Source organism: Peromyscus californicus, unplaced genomic scaffold (genome assembly GCF_007827085.1).
Source record: "Peromyscus californicus insignis strain IS unplaced genomic scaffold, ASM782708v3 Scaffold_13__1_contigs__length_99412109, whole genome shotgun sequence".
Classification (NCBI taxonomy): Eukaryota; Metazoa; Chordata; class Mammalia; order Rodentia; family Cricetidae; genus Peromyscus; species Peromyscus californicus.
The window spans coordinates 48752887-48771326 of NW_026294424.1; the positions used below are offsets into that span (position 1 = coordinate 48752887).

General features: G+C 40.5%; 1 protein-coding gene and 1 pseudogene across 3 annotated transcripts in view; both read left to right on the plus strand.

Annotated features, from left to right (window-relative positions):
• Tbc1d19 (TBC1 domain family member 19) overlaps positions 1-18440 on the plus strand; it is a 116401-nt gene that overhangs the window by 85231 nt on the left and 12730 nt on the right. For 2 of the 3 annotated variants that reach the window (XM_052734945.1, XM_052734947.1), the window contains 3 exons: positions 2303-2335; positions 15694-15803; positions 16754-16845. In XM_052734945.1, the coding sequence (XP_052590905.1) occupies positions 2303-2335; positions 15694-15803; positions 16754-16845 (235 nt within the window). The remainder of the gene's footprint in view (positions 1-2302; positions 2336-15693; positions 15804-16753; positions 16846-18440) is intronic. The other variant, XM_052734946.1, reaches the window with a different exon arrangement.
• On the plus strand, positions 13056-13939 carry LOC128108439 (40S ribosomal protein S2-like; annotated as a pseudogene).

The window sequence follows — 18440 nt, forward strand, 5'->3', positions numbered from 1 at the left end:
CCTTGGGTATATGCCCAAGAGTGGTATCACTGGGTCTTGAGGTAGATTGATTCCCAATTTTCTGAGAAGTCACCATACTGATTTCCAAAGTGGTTGTACAAGTTTGCACTCCCACCAACAGTGGAGGAGTATTGGGATGCCTTGCTCAGCCTTGATGCAAGGGGAGGGGTTTGGTCCTGCCTCAACTGAATGTACCAGGCTCTACTGACTCCCCATAGGAGGCCTTACCCTTTTGGAGGATTGGATGGGGGGTAGAGGGTAGGAGGGTGGGAGGGAGCAGGAGGAGGAATGGGAGAGGTAACTGTGGTTGGTATGTAAAATGAATAAAAAATTTAAAAGAAAAAGAAGTGATCATTAGAGGTAGTTGGAGATTGAACCAGATGAGAAACTTGCCCACAAAGATGCCTTGGCAATGGCCCATGTCCTCTATTGCTGGGCATGCTTTAGACTGAGAACCAGCTGGGGTTTCTTATAACCTAGTCTAGATGGCCTTCCAGGACTGGTTAGAAGAATACAGCATTTCTATACTTCAAAATAAATAAATATAAACTTGAATTTTTTCTAGAGTGCATTGATAAACTGATTTAGTGCATGTAAGATTCTCAATGGTATATATTACAGATGCTCTCTTTTTTTTTTTTTTGGTTTTTTGAGACAGGGTTTCTCTGTGTAGCTTTGCACCTTTCCTGGAACTCACTTGGTAGTCCAGGCTGGCCTCGAACTCACAGAGATCCGCCTGGCTCTGCCTCCCGAGTGCTGGGATTAAAGGCGTGCGCCACCACCGCCCGGCAGATGCTCTCTTTAGAACCAAGGCTATGCAAATCCCAATTTTTCACAGAATATAGCAAAATGTTTAGTGTGCTAAAGTTAAGATTTGGGTCTTTCTTTGTAAACAATGTAGATTTTGTGTAATTTTTTTTCCGAGTCAGTTTCTCTGTGTAGTTTTGGTGCCTGTCCTGGATCTCACTCTGTAGACCAGGATGGCCTCGAACTCACAGAGATCCACCTGGCTCTGCCTCCTGAGTGCTGGAATTAAAGGCATGTGCCACCACAGCCCGGCTTGTGTAAAATTTTTGCCAATGATTATACCATATGAATTTATAATACAACCCTGTCAATATGTCGTCAATATGTCTCCTAAGTCACTCCCAGGATGTAATTATTAGTAAAACTGATGAAATACTTGTAATTTCTATAGAGTTATGTTTATAAGAAGTGCCTTGAAAGTCTCACTGGTCCTTGGCAGACTGGATTCTAGTAAGCTGGATGTAGTTGTTTAAGGAGGAACATTAACACCTGACTTTAAGATCATCGCGGTGGTTCTCAAATTTAGTCCCATGGCTAGCCTTTATGGCTTGATTCTGGTTTTTGTAATCATGTATATTCAGTTCTTCTTGCTCTACCATCTCAATAGAAAATTAATTGCGTGTCTCATCAGGTCAAGATTTCCTTTCGATTCTGGTCTTTCTAAAGGAAAGAATCTAGCTGAGAGATACAGACAGTGGCAGAAGTTAATTTTCAAAGCAATGTAAAATGATAGAACAACCCGGAGAGATTGGAGCAGGCTGACCCAAATCTGTATATGTAGGGGTAGGGGTGAGGGCGGGGGTGGGGATAGACAGTTGGGTACTGCCTTGTCAGGTTTTTTTTTTTTTACTGCTTTATAAATATTTATGAAGCTTGTGGTATGTTTGTTCATGGACATAAGGTAACCTTTTTACCTCTTTGCAAATCATGGTGAACCCCATCTCCTTTATAAGGCATATCTTCCTATGAAAAGGCCACAAGGGAAAAGGTCCAAACTGTAATGCAAATGTGTTATGATTAAAGCTTAACCCTGGGCTTTTGAGGATGATAGTAAGTTGACCCTTGCTAGTGCCCGAGTCATGGTTAGGAAAGGATAACGCCTTAATTCCCGACACAGTGGGAACAAGCATCTACAGTAAAGGATGTTCATGCACAAAGCTGCATTCTAACCGTAACTGGACACACATACCAAGACATGGGCAGGTCGTCAGCTCTCTCCTCTCCAGCTCCCTGCCTAAGACAAAGGCCACTGTAGCTTTCCACAGTCACCTCGTGGCTAATTCCTTGCTTACTCAGTCTCGGATATATGTTTGAAAATGTCTAGTTTCCTTTTCTAAGAGTGTTAAAACAGCTGTTACTGGTTACAATCACTGTCTTTCTGACATTTCAAACAAAGTAGAAGACGACAGCTAGAAGCATCTCCATTGGCAGTTTTGATCCGGTAACTTCCGGCATGAAGCAGAGGTGTGTGACCGATACTCTTTTTACTTTGCAGGTGTAATCCCTTTCCATGGATTTTCCATGTATGGTAAGTTGGGCTTGATATAGTCACCATTTTTGTTATGTTTTCAAAATTTAAACATAATGATAATGCTTTATATCTCACCATTCATACAAGCTTAACCTATTATGTATATTTTAAACATTAAATTCAGTATTTTTATGTTTCTAATTAAGAAAATTAAAAATAAAGATCAGAACTGTTCAGGTAATGATTTCTCAGCAGATGAGAATTAAAACACACTGTGAATGCTGCTGTGAGCTTTGCCATCTAATCTAATGTAATAAGGACACTTAGTATTTAGCTCTATTATAGTAATAAAAACAGCATGGGATTGGGACAAAACCAGACACACTGATTAATGGAATCAAACTGAAGACCCAAACTAGGTTCACATGCTGTGGATACAATGTTTATTTACAATGAAGTAAAAAATAACAGGCTGGAGAAAATACAGCATCTTCAACAAATGGTGTTCATCAGACTGGATGGTCACATGTAGAAGAAAGAAATAGACCTATACTCATCACCCTGCACAAAATTCAACTCCAGATGGATCAAGGACCTCAGCATAAGACCAGATGCCCTGACTCTGATAGAAGACAAAGGGGAGAATGGACTTGAACTCATTGTCACAGAAAGGACACTCTGACCAGGACACTGATAGCACAGCGCTAAGACCAACAGTTAATAAATGGGACATCATGCCGGGCGGTGGTGGCACACACCTTGAATCCCATCACTCAGGAAGCAGAGTAGGCAGATCTCTGTGAGTTCAAGGCCAGCTTGTCTACAGAGTGAGTTCTAGGATAGGCTTCAAAGCTACACAGAGAAACATTGTCTCGAAAAAAACAATAAACAAACAAACAAACAAATAAATAAATGAGACATCACAAACCTGAGAAGCTTCTATATAGCAAAGGGCACTATCTTTCAGACAAAGAAGCAACCTGAAGAATGGAAAAAGATCCATACCAGTTTCAGATCTGACTGAGAGATAATATCTAAAATATACGAAGAACTGAAAGTTCTGAACATCACGAATGCAATAACCCAATTAAAAATGGGGTACAGAGCTAAGCAGGTAGTTCTTAAAAGATGAAACAAATGGCTGAGAAATACTTAAAGAAATGTTTAGCATCCTTAGCCATGAGAGAAATGCAAATCCAAACTCCTCTGAGATTTGGTCTTCCCAGACAGAATGGCCAAGATCAATAAAACAAGATCATGCTGGCAAGGATATGGGGAAAGAGGGAACACTCATATATTGCTGGTGGGAGTGCAAACTGCTACAACCTGTAGCTAGAGTTTTCCTGCCTGGCCCACAGTCAGGACAAATCTTTCTCACCTGCCAGTCCCACATCCACTCAGACCCAACCAAGTAAACACAGAGACTTATATTGGTTACAAACTGTATGGCCGTGGCAGGCTTCTTGCTAACTGTTCTTACAGCTTAAATTAATCCATTTCTATAAATCTATACCTTGCCACGTGGCTCGTGGCTTACCGGCATCTTCACATGCTGTTTGTCATTGTGGCAGCTGGCAGTGTCTCTCTCCGACTCAGCCTTCCACTTCCCAGCTTTATTCTCCTCCTTGTCCCGCCTATCCTTCCTGCCTGGCCACTGGCCAATCAGTGATTTATTTATTGACCAATCAGTAATGCACTTGACATACAGACCATCCCACAGCAACAACCACTATAGAAATTTAAGTATGGTGATTCCTCAGGAAGCTGGAATAGACCTGTCTCAGAATTCAGCTATGCCTCTCTTGGGTTTATACCCAAAGGACTATCCTACTACAGAGAGATACTTGCTCACCCATGTTCATTGCTACTGTATTCATAATAGCAAGAAATTGGAAATATGTCCTTCAACTGATGAATTTACACAATGGGACAGAATTCAGCTGTTAAGAAAATAAAATTATGTAATTAGTAGGTAAATGGTTGTAGGTAGAAGAATTACCCTGCATGAAATAACCTGGACACCAAAAGACAAATATTGTGTATTTTCTCTTATATGTGGATTTAGATTTTAAGCCTTCAGTAAGTATGCTACAGTCCAAATAACCACAGAGGTTAGGTAACTAGTAAGATCTGGGGAGAGGAGAGAACCTCCAACACAGTGTTATGGAGAGTCAAAGGGAAACTAGAATAGGAAGATTAAATAGGGAGGGGATGGAAGAGAAGAGTAAAGGAAGGAATATGGGGAAGGCCAGTTAATATTAAAGGCCATTTGAAAAACCATATGGATACCTACTACTATAGAAGATTTCTGAAATAGACATACCTATATATTTATATTCATAAATACATTTGTGTTGAATATATATTTATATAGTAAATTAATGTATAAATGTAAATTTAATATATAAATCAATATACTTTAAATTATATAACACACACACGCATATATAAAAGGAGTATAAATGAAATCACCAAATAATGGGGGAGACAGTGTGCCAGCTAGACATCTTGTGTCACCAAGTAAACCTTCAGGGCAGGAATAGGTTACATCTTGTTGCATCATTGGCCAAAGGAGCTCCATGGAAACCCACAAACATCATAGGATATTGTTAAGGCTATTGGTTGCTCTCTACAATCTGATGATAAGGCCCTACTGCTGAAGACAACAGTTAATTAAATCATCAAACATGGAAATGTTGAGCTGTGCCTACCTAGAGGCTTCAATAATGACTACCATTATTGTATTGGTAGGTAGCCTTCTCACTCTCAGAGAAGAAAGATAATCATCGCTATCCCCCAGCTACAAACCCTGTGATCTACAACAGTAACCTGCCTGTCAGATACGGTAGTGAAATAGTGGCACAAATGTTATGGGAAGAACCAACCACTCTTTTTTTCCTCTTATGAAAATAGATTATTTTCTTACATAATTTATCCTGATTACAGTTCCCCCTGCCCACTTCTCCAAGTTCCTCCTTACCTCTTCTCTTATCCAGATCCCCTCCCTTTCTGTCTCTCATTAGTAAATAACAGACTTCTAAGAGATAATATTAAAAAATAACAAAATATAGTAAGATAAAACAAAAACTATCACATTAAAGTTGGCAGGACAAACCAACAGAAGGAAAAGAGCCACAAAAAAGGTACAAGAATCAGAGACCCACGTGTTCTCACACTCAGGAATCGAATCCATAAAAACACTAAACTGGAAGCCATAGCATATACACAGAGGACCTGGTGAAGACCTGTGCATGCCCTTTGCATGCTGCTTCCATCTCTGTGAGTTCATATGAGCTTTGCTCATACTGATTTAGGGGACCTTGTTTTCTTGGTGTTTTTCATCCCCTCTGGCTCTTATACTCTTTCCACCTCCTCTTCCATAGGGAGGAAACAACCACCTTTTGATTGGATTTAAGGCCCACTCCATGAGATGGAACCCTTACCTGATGCTTATTAAGTGGCCAAGAACCTGAGATGACATAGATCATGGGCCTGGAGGAAAAGCCATTACCTTATTCTGCTAAAGGAACATAGCAATACAATAATCCCTAGTGACATCCTGCTATACTCCATAGATCAGTGCCTTGTTCAACCCTCATCAGAGAAGGTTCTTCTTGCTTAGATAATAATCAGCACAGAGACCCACAACTGGACAATGTGCAGAGACTGAGAGACCTTGGAGCACTCAGTCCTAAATGGGATTCTTCATAACCCCCCCCCTCACCCAAGGCTCAGGGATCTATGCATAAGATGAGACAGAATGATTGTAGGAGCCAGAGGTGATGGATGACTCCAAGATGCAATAATACTGATGCACATATTAACTCACAGAGACTATGGCAACATACACAAGGCCTACACCTAGTTCAAGGCAGATGGGGTCCCAGCACTGAGCAGGGCAGGTGGATATGGGGTCCCACCTCTAATCAAGAAGCTATCTGCAATTGATACCTACTGGCAAAGGGAAAATCACTTTCTTCCAGTGGAGCGTCACTGGCCATCAGCCACAGTTCAGTAGGCCCCATGTCTGGGAGTAATTGGCCAACACCTAATAAATTCAGTAGTATTTTCATGGGCTTTTGCTTCACTTTTCTTTTTTTTTGTCATTTTTTGGTCTTATTGGTCTTTTGCTTACTTGTTTTAAGTTTTGGTTTTGTGTTGTTGTAAGAAATTTTTGCCTTTTTTCCCCCTAGGTGAGAAAATGAACATAAAATTGGGTGGGGAGGATCTGGAAGGAATTGGGGGAGGGGAAAACATGATCAAAATATATAATTTTTTCATTAAAATACTTAACTCTAGTAAGTTCAAAATCAGGTTGCATAAATTTCTGCACTAACCCTCTAAAAACTATTATGTCAGAAAAAACCTGAAGGAAGGGACAAGGTGAGTGGTGACTCATGAATTCTCTGGACTCTTGGTATGCCTGCTGTTGGCTCTGTGGGAGCATTCTTTCATCCTTAGGGAAATCCATCTACAGGCTTGAGAACTCGGAGGCCTTGGGGGCCTTACAAGTCATTGAGGAATAGTGAACATTTAACAAAGATTGGCAAGAGGAAGAATACACTATACTTCATGATGTCACTTAGATTGTAAGTGTTCATGAGTTACCTAAACTTATGGCATCTATTTTATTCTCCCCATGACCTTTAGGATACATAGAAATACTTAAATATTTTACCATTTTAACACAAGCCAAGCAATATACCAATATCTTTAAAAAAATACTTCCACATTGACAATCAAAGTCATTATGAATGACAGAATGCACTTTTCAAAGTTGTATACAGTAAGAAATGTGCAGGGGACCTAGAGGACCTTCACCTTGTGCTGTCCAGATGGTGTTGCTCACTGGCTTGCGTGAGAGTGTGCTCTGTTTTATAAACTTGCAGTATTATAGCGAACCTCTGGCATATTACTTTTATAAGATTGCAAGGAATCTGAAACAAGAAACATGAGGTTAAGAATATAAACTTTACCCTTGACAATAAATAATGTCTGAATTTTATTATTTAATTTAATAGCTCCAAGTTTCAACATTTTCCAAATAAAAAATGTTTAGCCAGGTGGTGGTTGTTCATTCCTTTAATCCTGGCACTGGAGAGGCAGAGGCAAGCAGATCTCTGTGAGTTCGAAGCCAGCCTGGTCTACAGAGTAAGTTCTAGAACAGCTAGGGCTGTTACTCACATAGAAAAAAAAAAACCTGTCTCTAAAAACAAGCAAAAACAGATAAACAAACAAACAAATGTTTAGTATACACAAGTGAATTGAAGTTTACTTATGCCATGAAGGATTAGACACCTGGCAGATTTTAGTAGACTCAGACTCTGCCCATTCATGCTCATGATCACTTAAGTAGGTTCACACTGATACACCTAAGGGAGAAATGTTTGATAAGGAAAAAAATGATGCAAAATATTTGATGAACAGTTCACATATACTGCGTTAGGAAACGGGAGGCATCCGTGGAGATGTTAGCAGCAGCCAGTTAACGGCGCCAGTGTTCCAGCACAGCAAACCATCGCAAAGTGGTTAGCACTTGGCCATTTCAGTTTCTTCATTTTACAAATCACAGTATTTATCTGTTTTCAAAATCCACTCAAAACGTACTAGTTTAAACTGTCTTCTGATCCTCATTTATATAGATAAATAGTTTTGTAAGTACATAACCATTATCATTTCCTTGGTAAAGTTTCACCACACATCTATATTGCTTTAAAAGTTAATGAAGCCGGGCGGTGGTGGCGCACGCCTTTAATCCCAGCACTCGGGAGGCAGAGGCCGGCGGATCTCTGTGAGTTCGAGGCCAGCCTGGGCTACCAAGTGAGTTCCAGGAAAGGCGCAAAGCTACACAGAGAAACCCTATCTCGAAAAACAAAACAAAACAAAAAAAGTTAAAGAATAAATTTCTTTTTATAGAAGAACCAAGTAGGGAAATATGCATGAAATCAAAATTTCAGTCTTGTTTACTTTTTACATGTCATATGTAATAGATGGATGGTTTGCTATTTTGTTGCTCTTTCAGGAAATTCAACAAAATATTGTGGTGCCTTGAATACTGATTACTTGTAGAAATTTTTGTATTATTTATGTTTATGGAAATGTATTTATTTTTAAGCTCATTCTTCATTTCTGCATTAGAATGGTTGTTAATAATCTCAGAACCTATAAAATCTTCAGTTGGAGGTTGCAGATTTTAATTAATAAAAATAAATTTTTTGAGAATTTCACACATGATTACTATATTTACATTATTTATGCACCCCCCCCTCTCCAACTCCTCCCATTCCACTCTTCCTGTCCCTTAAATTCATGTCCTATTCTTTAATCATTGGAAATGGAAATAAATTCCAATTATTCATTTTGAAGTTTTATTAACAATTTATTACAATTAAAGCATGAATTATAATTTTTAGATATATGGAATGCTTTAATTTGGGCTATTTCTGGAAGTTGCAATGTATTTTGATAAATTTCAAATGTTAGTTTTGAAATGGAAGGGCACACCTCTTTGGCTATCAACCGTATATCTATATAAAATATGTACTATATATGAGTTTTCTCTATTTCTAAGTAATTCATTTATTAATATATATTTTAACTCCTCTGAAAGTAATTTGTTCCTTGCATGCCCTACAGAAAAAGTAGAATTTGCCATATGAAATGCTGACTTCACTGAATTTATCATTCACAGTGCAAGCTGTGCTTTAGGCTTATAATTGAAGCTTTGTGCACAAGCAATTACAATATTTTTATAACTTTTCTGTTCACTTTGTCAAAAAGAAGAATGCTAAATTTTTCCACTGGTTTCCCTGCTTACTCAATGTCCATCCACTGTCCTCAGAGTTTACCAAGATATTAAAGAGCCCAACCCAGTTTGTACCATATGAAAACACTACAAATAAGCCAGACTTTTTTTGTTAAAATTAATATTTAGAGATTCAGTTTTATATATTTGCATTGTTTATGCTCAAATTCCTGGAAAATGTGCCATTGTTTGTCAGCATAGTAGAATCGTGTGGTCAGATTGGTCCCCATGATTAGCATTTTCTGACATCCCACAATGTGCTTAACTGACAATAACTGGATACAAAAGAAAACATCATTTAGCACTTGTTACCGAAATGAATCTTTGACCGGAGGAGCATGTTAAGTTGGTGGAAGCTATTTTGATATGTCAGGGGCTGAGGAATGTAACTTAGGTGGTAGCCAGCTTACCTCGCACGCAGGACTCCCCGGCATCACAAAACAGCAAAAACAGGAACAAGTGGTACATGCCTATGATCCCAGCACAGGAGGTAAAGGGAGGAAGATCAGAAAGTCAAGGTCAGCCGGGTGGTGGTGGCACACACCTTTAATCCCAGCACTCAGGAGGTAGAGCCAGGTGGATCTTTGTGAGTTAGGGGCCAGCCTGGTCTACAGAGCGAGATCCAGGAAAGGCGCAAAGCTACACAGAGAAAGCCTGTCTCGAAAAAAAAAAAAAAAAGTCAAGGTCATCTTCTGCCTCATAGTGAGTTTGAGACCATAAAACATTTAATATAACATAACCAGTAGTAGGAAGACATTATTCACATGTTTGCTTTCAAAGTGAATTAATTAAAGATGTTGAGAAGTCATCTTATGTTTTACTTACTTAACTTCCAAAATTAACGTCTTGAGGACTGGTGAGGTGGCACAGTCAGTAAAGTGCCTGCCACAAAGTATGATGGCGACCGAGTTCTGACCCTCAGCAGCCACATAGCAGCCCGGCGTGATGGCACTCATCCCTAACTAGAGCACTAGGGGTGGAGTTGGGGAGGGACAGGCATTGGGGGGAGATGAAGACAGGTGGATCTTTGGAGCCAGGCTAGCCAATTTGTACACTCCACATTTGACGACAGACCTTGTCTCACGATGTAATGTGGGAAGTGATAAAGGAAGACACTCAGCATTGACCCCTGGTCTTCACATGCATGTACTTGCACACACTTATATGTATACACACAAATACGCATACAATTTTTTTAAATTAAAGTATAATTTCACCATTCCCTCACCCCCTCTCCATCCTTCAATTCCTCCCACGGCCCCCCAAACACACCTTGCTCTTTCCCCAATTTGTAACCTTGTTTTCTTTCATTTCTGTTATATAAATACAGCCTGCTCAGTCTATATGATGCTACCTGCATGTGTATGATTTTACGGCTGACTACGTGGGATTGGCTAACTAACGGGGGGGGGGGGGGGGGCCTCTTCACTCAGGAGGACTGTTTCTCCCGCTCTCCGAGTTCCTTAGTTGCCTGTCGGTCTTTGTCTAGGGCTGAGGCCCCATGAGGTTTGCCCTTCCATGTTGCCATGTCTGTTGGTGCCTTCCTCGTTTAGATCTTCCCTGAATTTTCTAGGAGAGTCAGTCTTAGGGCAGACTCCCTGTTCTTTTGGCTCTTACAATCTTCCCGGCCCCTTTTCTACAATCATCCTTGAGCCGTGGGGCAGGAGTTGTGTTGTAGATGTATCAGTTGGGTGTCACTATCACTTGTTCTCTGTTTTTGTGTTTTTATTGATTGTAGTTTTTTTTTTTTTATAATGTTCTCCATCTATTGTAAAGAGAAGTTTCTTTGGTGAGAGCTATACTTATCTATGGCTATAAGGACAAATATTTAGGATGTAGTTAGGGGTTTTGCTGGTTTACTAAAGGGTTAATGGTAACTTTTCCACCAGCATCCGTAACCTCACTGCCCTGCGTAGTTGACTAGGTTTCCAGTACCAGGCATGATTTCCCTCTTGTTGAGGGGGCCTTAAGTCCATTGAGAGAGCTGTTGGTTACTGCCCAGATATGCCTGCCACTACTGCACTTGTAGGGTTATTGTGTGTGCTGGTGGTGGTTGTCCATAGGTGTCATAGGTAGGTAGAACTATTATTGGAGTCCCTCCCTTGGAAGCTTATATGGCACCTTCTGCTTTATTGAAATCTAAACCTCAGGGAGAAGGTTTTCAGGCAGATTCAGCTTGGATCATCTGAAACCTGTGTCTGAAGTACATGGTGTTTTCAGCAATAGGGACTTACCTTCCACCTCTGGGAGATAACTAGCGGCAGCAGCAGTAGCCTACAGTTTGGGGGAGTGTCTTGAACTACCATGACCAACAACTGGAAGGGAGCTTCTCATGCCTGCTGTTGGGGTTCTTGTTAGTCTTTGGCTCATTGTCAGCCTACATAGGAAAATATCATTTAGTTTACATATGTGTACACATAAACTTATATGTATTATATGAAACTTCAGTAAATAGATAATAATATGATTCCTCGTGAGTTTTCCAGACATCCTCACTTTTGTTTTACCTTCTTTATTCCCTCTCTTTCTGTATTGGCATCCTTCCCCTCTCCAAGTAGCGCCCCTCCCCCCTTAACCATTTTCCTCTTCACATCACTTGCACCATGCTTCTTCCCTCTCTTCTGCTCCTCCATCTTCCCTGGTCCCTTTTTCCTTTCCTGGTTTCTGCAGTTACTCTAGATTACAGGAGCACACCTGAATATCTAGAGGTAGGAGCCACAGATGGGAGAGAGAACATACAACACTTGTCTTTCTGGTTCTGGATTATCTCACTCAATATGACCTTTCCCAGTTCATCCATTTACCTGTAAAGTTCATGATTTTGTTTTTCGTTACAACTGAATAGTATTTCATGGTGTGTGTTTACCACATTTTCATTATCCAGCATATGACAGGCATTTGGTATTTTCCCATTTCCTCTCTATTGTGAATAGAACATCAGTGAATATGGCTGAACAATTATCGGTGGAGTAAGATGTCTAGTCCATTGGGCATATGCCAAGGAGTGATGTAGTTGTGTTATATGGTAGATTGATTTTTAGCTTTTTGAGAGTTCTCCACACTCTTTTCTAGAGTGTGTGGGCCCATTTGCAATCTCACCAACTATACATGAGAGTTCCCTTTTCCCAATATCTGCTCCTGCACTTTTGGTCAATTGTTTTGTTGATCCTCCCCATTCTGACTGGGATAAGGTAAATGTTTGATATTTCTTATTTAAGATATTTCTTATTTTAAGAGCTCTGTTCAGATCCCTAGCCCATTTTTAAATGTGTCTCTTTGTTTTGTTTTGTTTTTGTTTTTGACTCTTTGTTTTTTAGTTCTTTATATATTCCAGATGTTAATCTATCAGATGTACTTCTGGCAAAGATTGTCTCCCTTTCTGGAGGCCTCCTCTTCACTCGATTGATTGTTCCTTTAGCTGTGCAGAAGCCTTTTGTTTTTGTAAGTTCCCACTTGTCAATTGTTGGACTTTATTCCTGGGCAGATGAGGTCCTGTTCAAAATTTCCACTCATACACCTAAGTCATGTAGGATACTGCCCGGGTGTTTGTGTAGCAATTTCAGTTTTCAGGTTTCACAGTTAGGTCTTTGATCCAGTTGGAGTTAGTTTTTTTCAAGGTGATAGATACAGATCTATTTTTCTTCTTGCAGCCATCCAGTTCTCCCATCATCATTTGTTGAAGATGCTATCTTTTCTCCAGTGTATGTGATTGGCATCTCTGTCAATATTAGTTGGCTGTAGTTACTCGTACTTGGGTATTCTGTTTTATTCCATTGTTTTTCCTCCATCACTTCACAGTCAAGTGAAGAGGAGGCCCAAAGCCTGGGAGACAATTTTGCCAGAAGTACATCAGACAGAAGATTACTACCCAGAATATATGAAGAACTAAAAAACAGTCAAAAAACAAACAACTAAAGACACGTTTAAAAACTTGGCTAGGCTTCTTCTTCTTCTTCTTCGGGAAAACACCAAATGGCGGACGACGCCGTGCAGCGGGAGGGCCCGGAGGGCCTGGGGGCCCAGGATTAGGAGGCCGAGGCGGCTTCTGCGGAGGATTCGGCAGCGGACTTAAGGGCCGCGGTCATGGCCGCGGGGCTCGTGGAGGTAAAGCTGAAGGCAAGGAGTGGATCCCCATCACCAAGCTGGGCCGCCTGGTTAAGGACATGAAGAGCAAGTCCCTGGAGGAGATCTACCTATTCTCCCTTCCCATTAAGGAATCCGAGATCATTGACTTTTTCCTGGGCGCATCCCTAAAGGATGAGGTTCTAAAGATCATGCCAGCGCAAAAGCGGACTCGGGCTGGCCAGCGGACCAGGTTCAAGGCTTTTGTCGCTATTGGGGACTACAATGGTCATGTTGGTCTTGGTGTTAAGTGCTCCAATGAAGTAGCCACTGCCATCCGAGGGGCCATCATCTTGGCCAAGCTGTCCATTGTCCCTGTGTGGAGAGGCTACTGGGGGAACAAGATTGGCAAGCCCCACACTGTGCCGTGCAAAGTGACAGGCCGCTGTGGCTCTGTGTTGGTGCGTCTCATCCCTGCCCCCAGAGGCACTGGCATCGTCTCTGCTCTTGTGCCTAAGAAGTTACTGATGATGGCCGGTGTTGATGACTGCTACACATCAGCCAGGGGCTGCACTGCCACCCTAGGCACCTTTGCCAAGGCCACCTTTGATGCCATCTCCAAGACCTACAGCTACCTGACCCCTGACCTCTGGAAAGAGACTGTGTTCACCAAATCTCCTTATCAGGAATTCACTGACCATCTTGTGAAAACCCACACCAAAGTGTCTGTTCAGAGGACCCAGGCTCCAGCTGTGGCCACCACATAAAGGTTTTTATACAAGAAAAATAAAGTGAATTAAATCTGTAAAAAAAAAAAAAATTGGCTAGGACTCTGAACAGAGAGTTCTTAAAGTAAGAACTGGAGGAAGCGGAAGTATCTCACTGTTCCATGTGTGTGTTCGTTTCCGTACCAGTAGCATATTGTTTCTATTGCTATGGCTCTGGAATATATCTTGAGGTCTGGAATGGTATTCCTTCCACATTGGTCTTCTTGCTCAGGATTGTTTTGAGGAATTCTTTACAAGAAGCAAGGGCATGTTGCCGGTTGGCTACACCACTGAAGAAAATGGAATATTAATTGAATATAAATCCTCAGGGAGGGTTGGAGCCTGATGCGATCCTCCCCAGTCTATAATCAGATGTTGATCTTGTGTAGGCAATCATAGCCACTGTGCGTTGAAGAATGCAACGGCCTTGTGATGTGAGGAAATCTGTGTTCCACATCTTTACTTTCCCACTGCTTCCTGCTTCCTCCACTCTTACATTCTCTCCACCCATTCTTCCACAGTGTTTCCAGAAACTTGCAGGGGTAACATAGGTACCCCATTCATGGTTGAGCTTTCAGCTGTCACTCATTTCCATCCTTTTGACCAGTTGTGAACATCTGCAGTTACCACTGTTCACTGCAGAAAGAAGTCACAGAGGGGAACTGGTAGTGAATTTGATAAAATGCATTATATATGTATATGAAAATGTAATAATGAAACTATGAATAATTTATACTAATAAGCAAAATATTTGCAATAAGAACTTTTATCTAAGAATAGGAGGGAATGTCTTTATTCAGATCAATAATACCTGAGTATATAGTAAATATTATACTTGGCAATATTAAAAGCTTTGTCTCTAAGAAACCGATAAAGATGTCCCCTTGGTACTGTTATGTAGTTTAGTCCTTTGAAGGTCATAGCCAATGAAACAAAGCAAGATAAATAAGTAAGGAAATAAACAAACAGATACTGGAAAGAAAATAAAGCTTCCATTATTATCAGATATTGTAATTATATACATAGAAAATCTAAAAGGATAATCAGATAATCTGTGAGGATTAACAAATGAATTTAATAAGGTTGATGAATACACAATCCATACAAAGGCAAATTTTCTCCCTATGTACTAACAACAAAGGTGCAGAAAATTACATCTTTTGTAGAAGCTCTGCTTTAGGGTAAAGATGAGCTGTGGGGGGGGTCTTCATTTCTCCAAGGGCACATGAACAAGCTGGTGTAACAGATGGAAACACAGACACTGAAATAAGTCGGTGCTGTAGCCTTGGATAAATACCTCAGCTCCTTTGTGCCTCAGTTTCTCCATCTGCAAATCTCAGATAACAGTTATTCTAATCCTAGTTGTTATGATGACTAAAAGAAAGAAGGAGGAACTTCTACTTGGAAGGCTGAGGTGCAGAAGGAGCTCGGGGTAAAGGCCAGCGTGGGCTATGGCACCCTGTCTCAGAGAAAGGGTAAGAAATGCTTGGGTGTTGCTTTCTTGTGGCCTCATTTCTATGCATACCAGCTCTGTCACTCCGTTCTCGGTCAGATGATAGGCTGGGATCCTAAGCATCATAACTTGTACATCTATAATGTTTAGCAGTTGTCTGGACTTCCACATGCGTATATTCCCTTTGAACATGAAAGCACAGTGGACATATGACAACAGACTTTGCTGTGGGCATGAACACTGTGCCTTCTTGTTCTGTTCTTTGTGCTTCATGAACTTATTCTAAATGTTTTAGTCATGCAGTATTACCAATTCTTTTTTCTTCTAGTTGCTCCACTGTGTTTTCTGTATCATGAACCTTACAAATTGTATCAGATATTCCGGGAGATGTACGTCCGCTTTTTCTTCCGACTCCACTCCATCTCCTCACACCCTTCTGTAAGTTCCTGAGCTGGGTCAACTCAGCCTCTAAACTGTTCTTTCCTTACAGAAGAAGTCTCCCATTCAAATTACAGAGCAAGAAATTGTAATTTATGGTTTCAAATGTGTTTCTAGAATCAATGAGAGAAAAGAAAGTGACGTTTAAATATTTTGCAGAGTAGAGAGAAAAACATCTCTTATTAACTAGATTTTTAGCACTCTGTGTAAAAATTTAAAAACAAACAAACAAATCTGGGCTGTCTGGATTCTCATCCTTGACAAAGACGCCAACCTTCTTTGCTGCTGTCTCCATCTGAGAAGGGAGGTTGGTGAGGTCATCTGTGCTGCTGTGGGAAAACTTTTAATCAGAGTTGCTAAGGAATAAATACATTTTTTTTAAAAAAAGAAAAACTTGCTTAAGTTGGTTACTTCTACTTTACAAACAATGCCCTTTTTAAAAAAGTAGATTTAGTAAACAAAGTTTTTATTCTGAGTTATCAGATATGTTTGTCTGATAACTTCTTGATGTGATTCAAAGAGGTGAGAAAAGCAGGAAATGGTTTCCCAAAGACACACATGGGGAGAGAGGGACCGGAATGCCCACAGCACCAGGAAGTGCCTGGGAACTGGAACATAGCCAGAGAAAACGAAGTTTGCTAGACCTGAGTGGTGGTATGTGGCTCACACAGTGGCAGGTTTCCTGTGCAGAACGTTTATGTTTGCCTTGGGTTCTCCAGCTGTGGGGGGTGAGGGCTGCTGTGTCTAAAAGGAGACTGCTTAGCATGTCAGCAGGTGTGTATGCACGATGACATAAAATTTACCTTTAAATGGGGTGTCAGAGATCCATTGGTGTGCTCTGTTTTGATTCACAAGGATATTAATATGCATTGTCGTTGTTGAATGATTTGTTCCCATCATTCATATTTAAAGACTAAACCATGTCTCTTCTGACTCGTTGTTGGATCCAGGGTATCGTGTCACTGTGTTTGTTGTTTGAAACCCTTCTTCAAACGTATCTTCCCCAACTCTTTTATCATCTGCGAGAAATCGGCGCTCAACCGTGAGTAGTTTTATTGCCTCGCTGCCTCTTCACAATGCTTCCCCATGGTGAAGCTGGAAACACACACACACACACACACACACACACACACACACACACAGCCACAACATGTCCTCAAGGAAGTAAGGCAACAGTTCTTCCCGCAAAAGTACTAATCATTAAGTCCAACTCTATTGTGAAAGAAACAAAGGTTCTTGGAGGGGTCTGTGGCTCAGTGGGAAAGCACTTGGCCAACATGTGTGAGCCTCTGGGTTCAGGGTCGAGCACTGAAGGCAAAACATACTTAGAACAATGACAAGTGTCCTGTTAGAAGTTGTATTCCCTGGGATTGGCTTCTGTGTCTGCTGTGAAATCACCAAATGAATCTAACTTCAGTTCATAAAGAAAACATTGATGGAAACAATGGAGCCTGGGAAATGTGATACTACCCAAATTAAGGCAGTGTGAACTAGAGTTAGCAGAGTGCAACTCTGAAATGCGTAAGGTTCAAGTTTGCTGTTTTCACTCAAGGGAAGCAGACCAAACACCTCCCAACAGTTGTCCCGTGTTTCCCCCTTACAGAAGTTTACATTTGCTTCACTAATCTCAGTATGAGTAGTGGGTTAAATATGCAGATTGGCTCTGACTTCAGTAAATGGTTCTGTCTCCTTTTAAATACTCTTATCTAGATTAGGGTTTTGCTCCTGTCCTCTCTAAGCAGCCTCACACACTGTTAAGGAAGGTCTATGTGAAAAATGGACACTAACTCTTTGAGAGGACTTAATGGCAACCAAGTTGTCTTCTTCATACGTCAATCTGCAGCAAATGCCTACCTTAGTGGATATAAATGTAATCCTGCTGCAATCTCCATCTCTACTAGGCCATGCCATCCAGGTAAAGTTATTCATGCTGTAAATTCATATTTATACTTAAATCAAGGTAATTTCTTTATCTTAAAATGAAGAGAATTCCCACCTTGTGGAATTGTTTCCAGGTTCAGTGAGTATAGACAAGATACAGACATGGAAGGCACAGATGTGAATGCTCTATCACCTTTCTCCAAAGCCCCATTGGATTTGAGAAAGATTTCAAGTGTTATTTAAAAATTATCCTTTGATAATTCAGAATTGATACTCTTTCTTTTGTGGCCTCCTTTGAAAAATATTCTGTTCTTCAATGAGACTATAAAACAGGAATGTGGCAAAAATCGTTTATATTGAGTGCAAAAGTTCACTGACCTCTGTTTACTGTTGTGAAATTAGCAGTTGGCTATAACTAGGCCTTTGTTGGGTTGAAGATGTTTAGTCCATTGCTAAAAAATAAAATGTTGATGGTTTTTCTAGTCTACTTGCACATTTTAAATCACTACAAAGAACATTTAGATTTGGGTGACTTAAAATTCTTCAACAGGAAGAAGTATAAAAAACACAGAGATGGTAGAAATCAATTTTTAAAAGGCTTTCATAAGTGAGAACTACTGCTGTTGTGTTTTTGTTTTTTACTTATTATTTAGTGTATACACACACAGAGACACACACAAGCATGTGTGTGGAGATCAGAGGACAATTTGCATGAGTCTCTTCTCTTGTTGGAGTTGGTCCTGGGCTAGGGCTCAG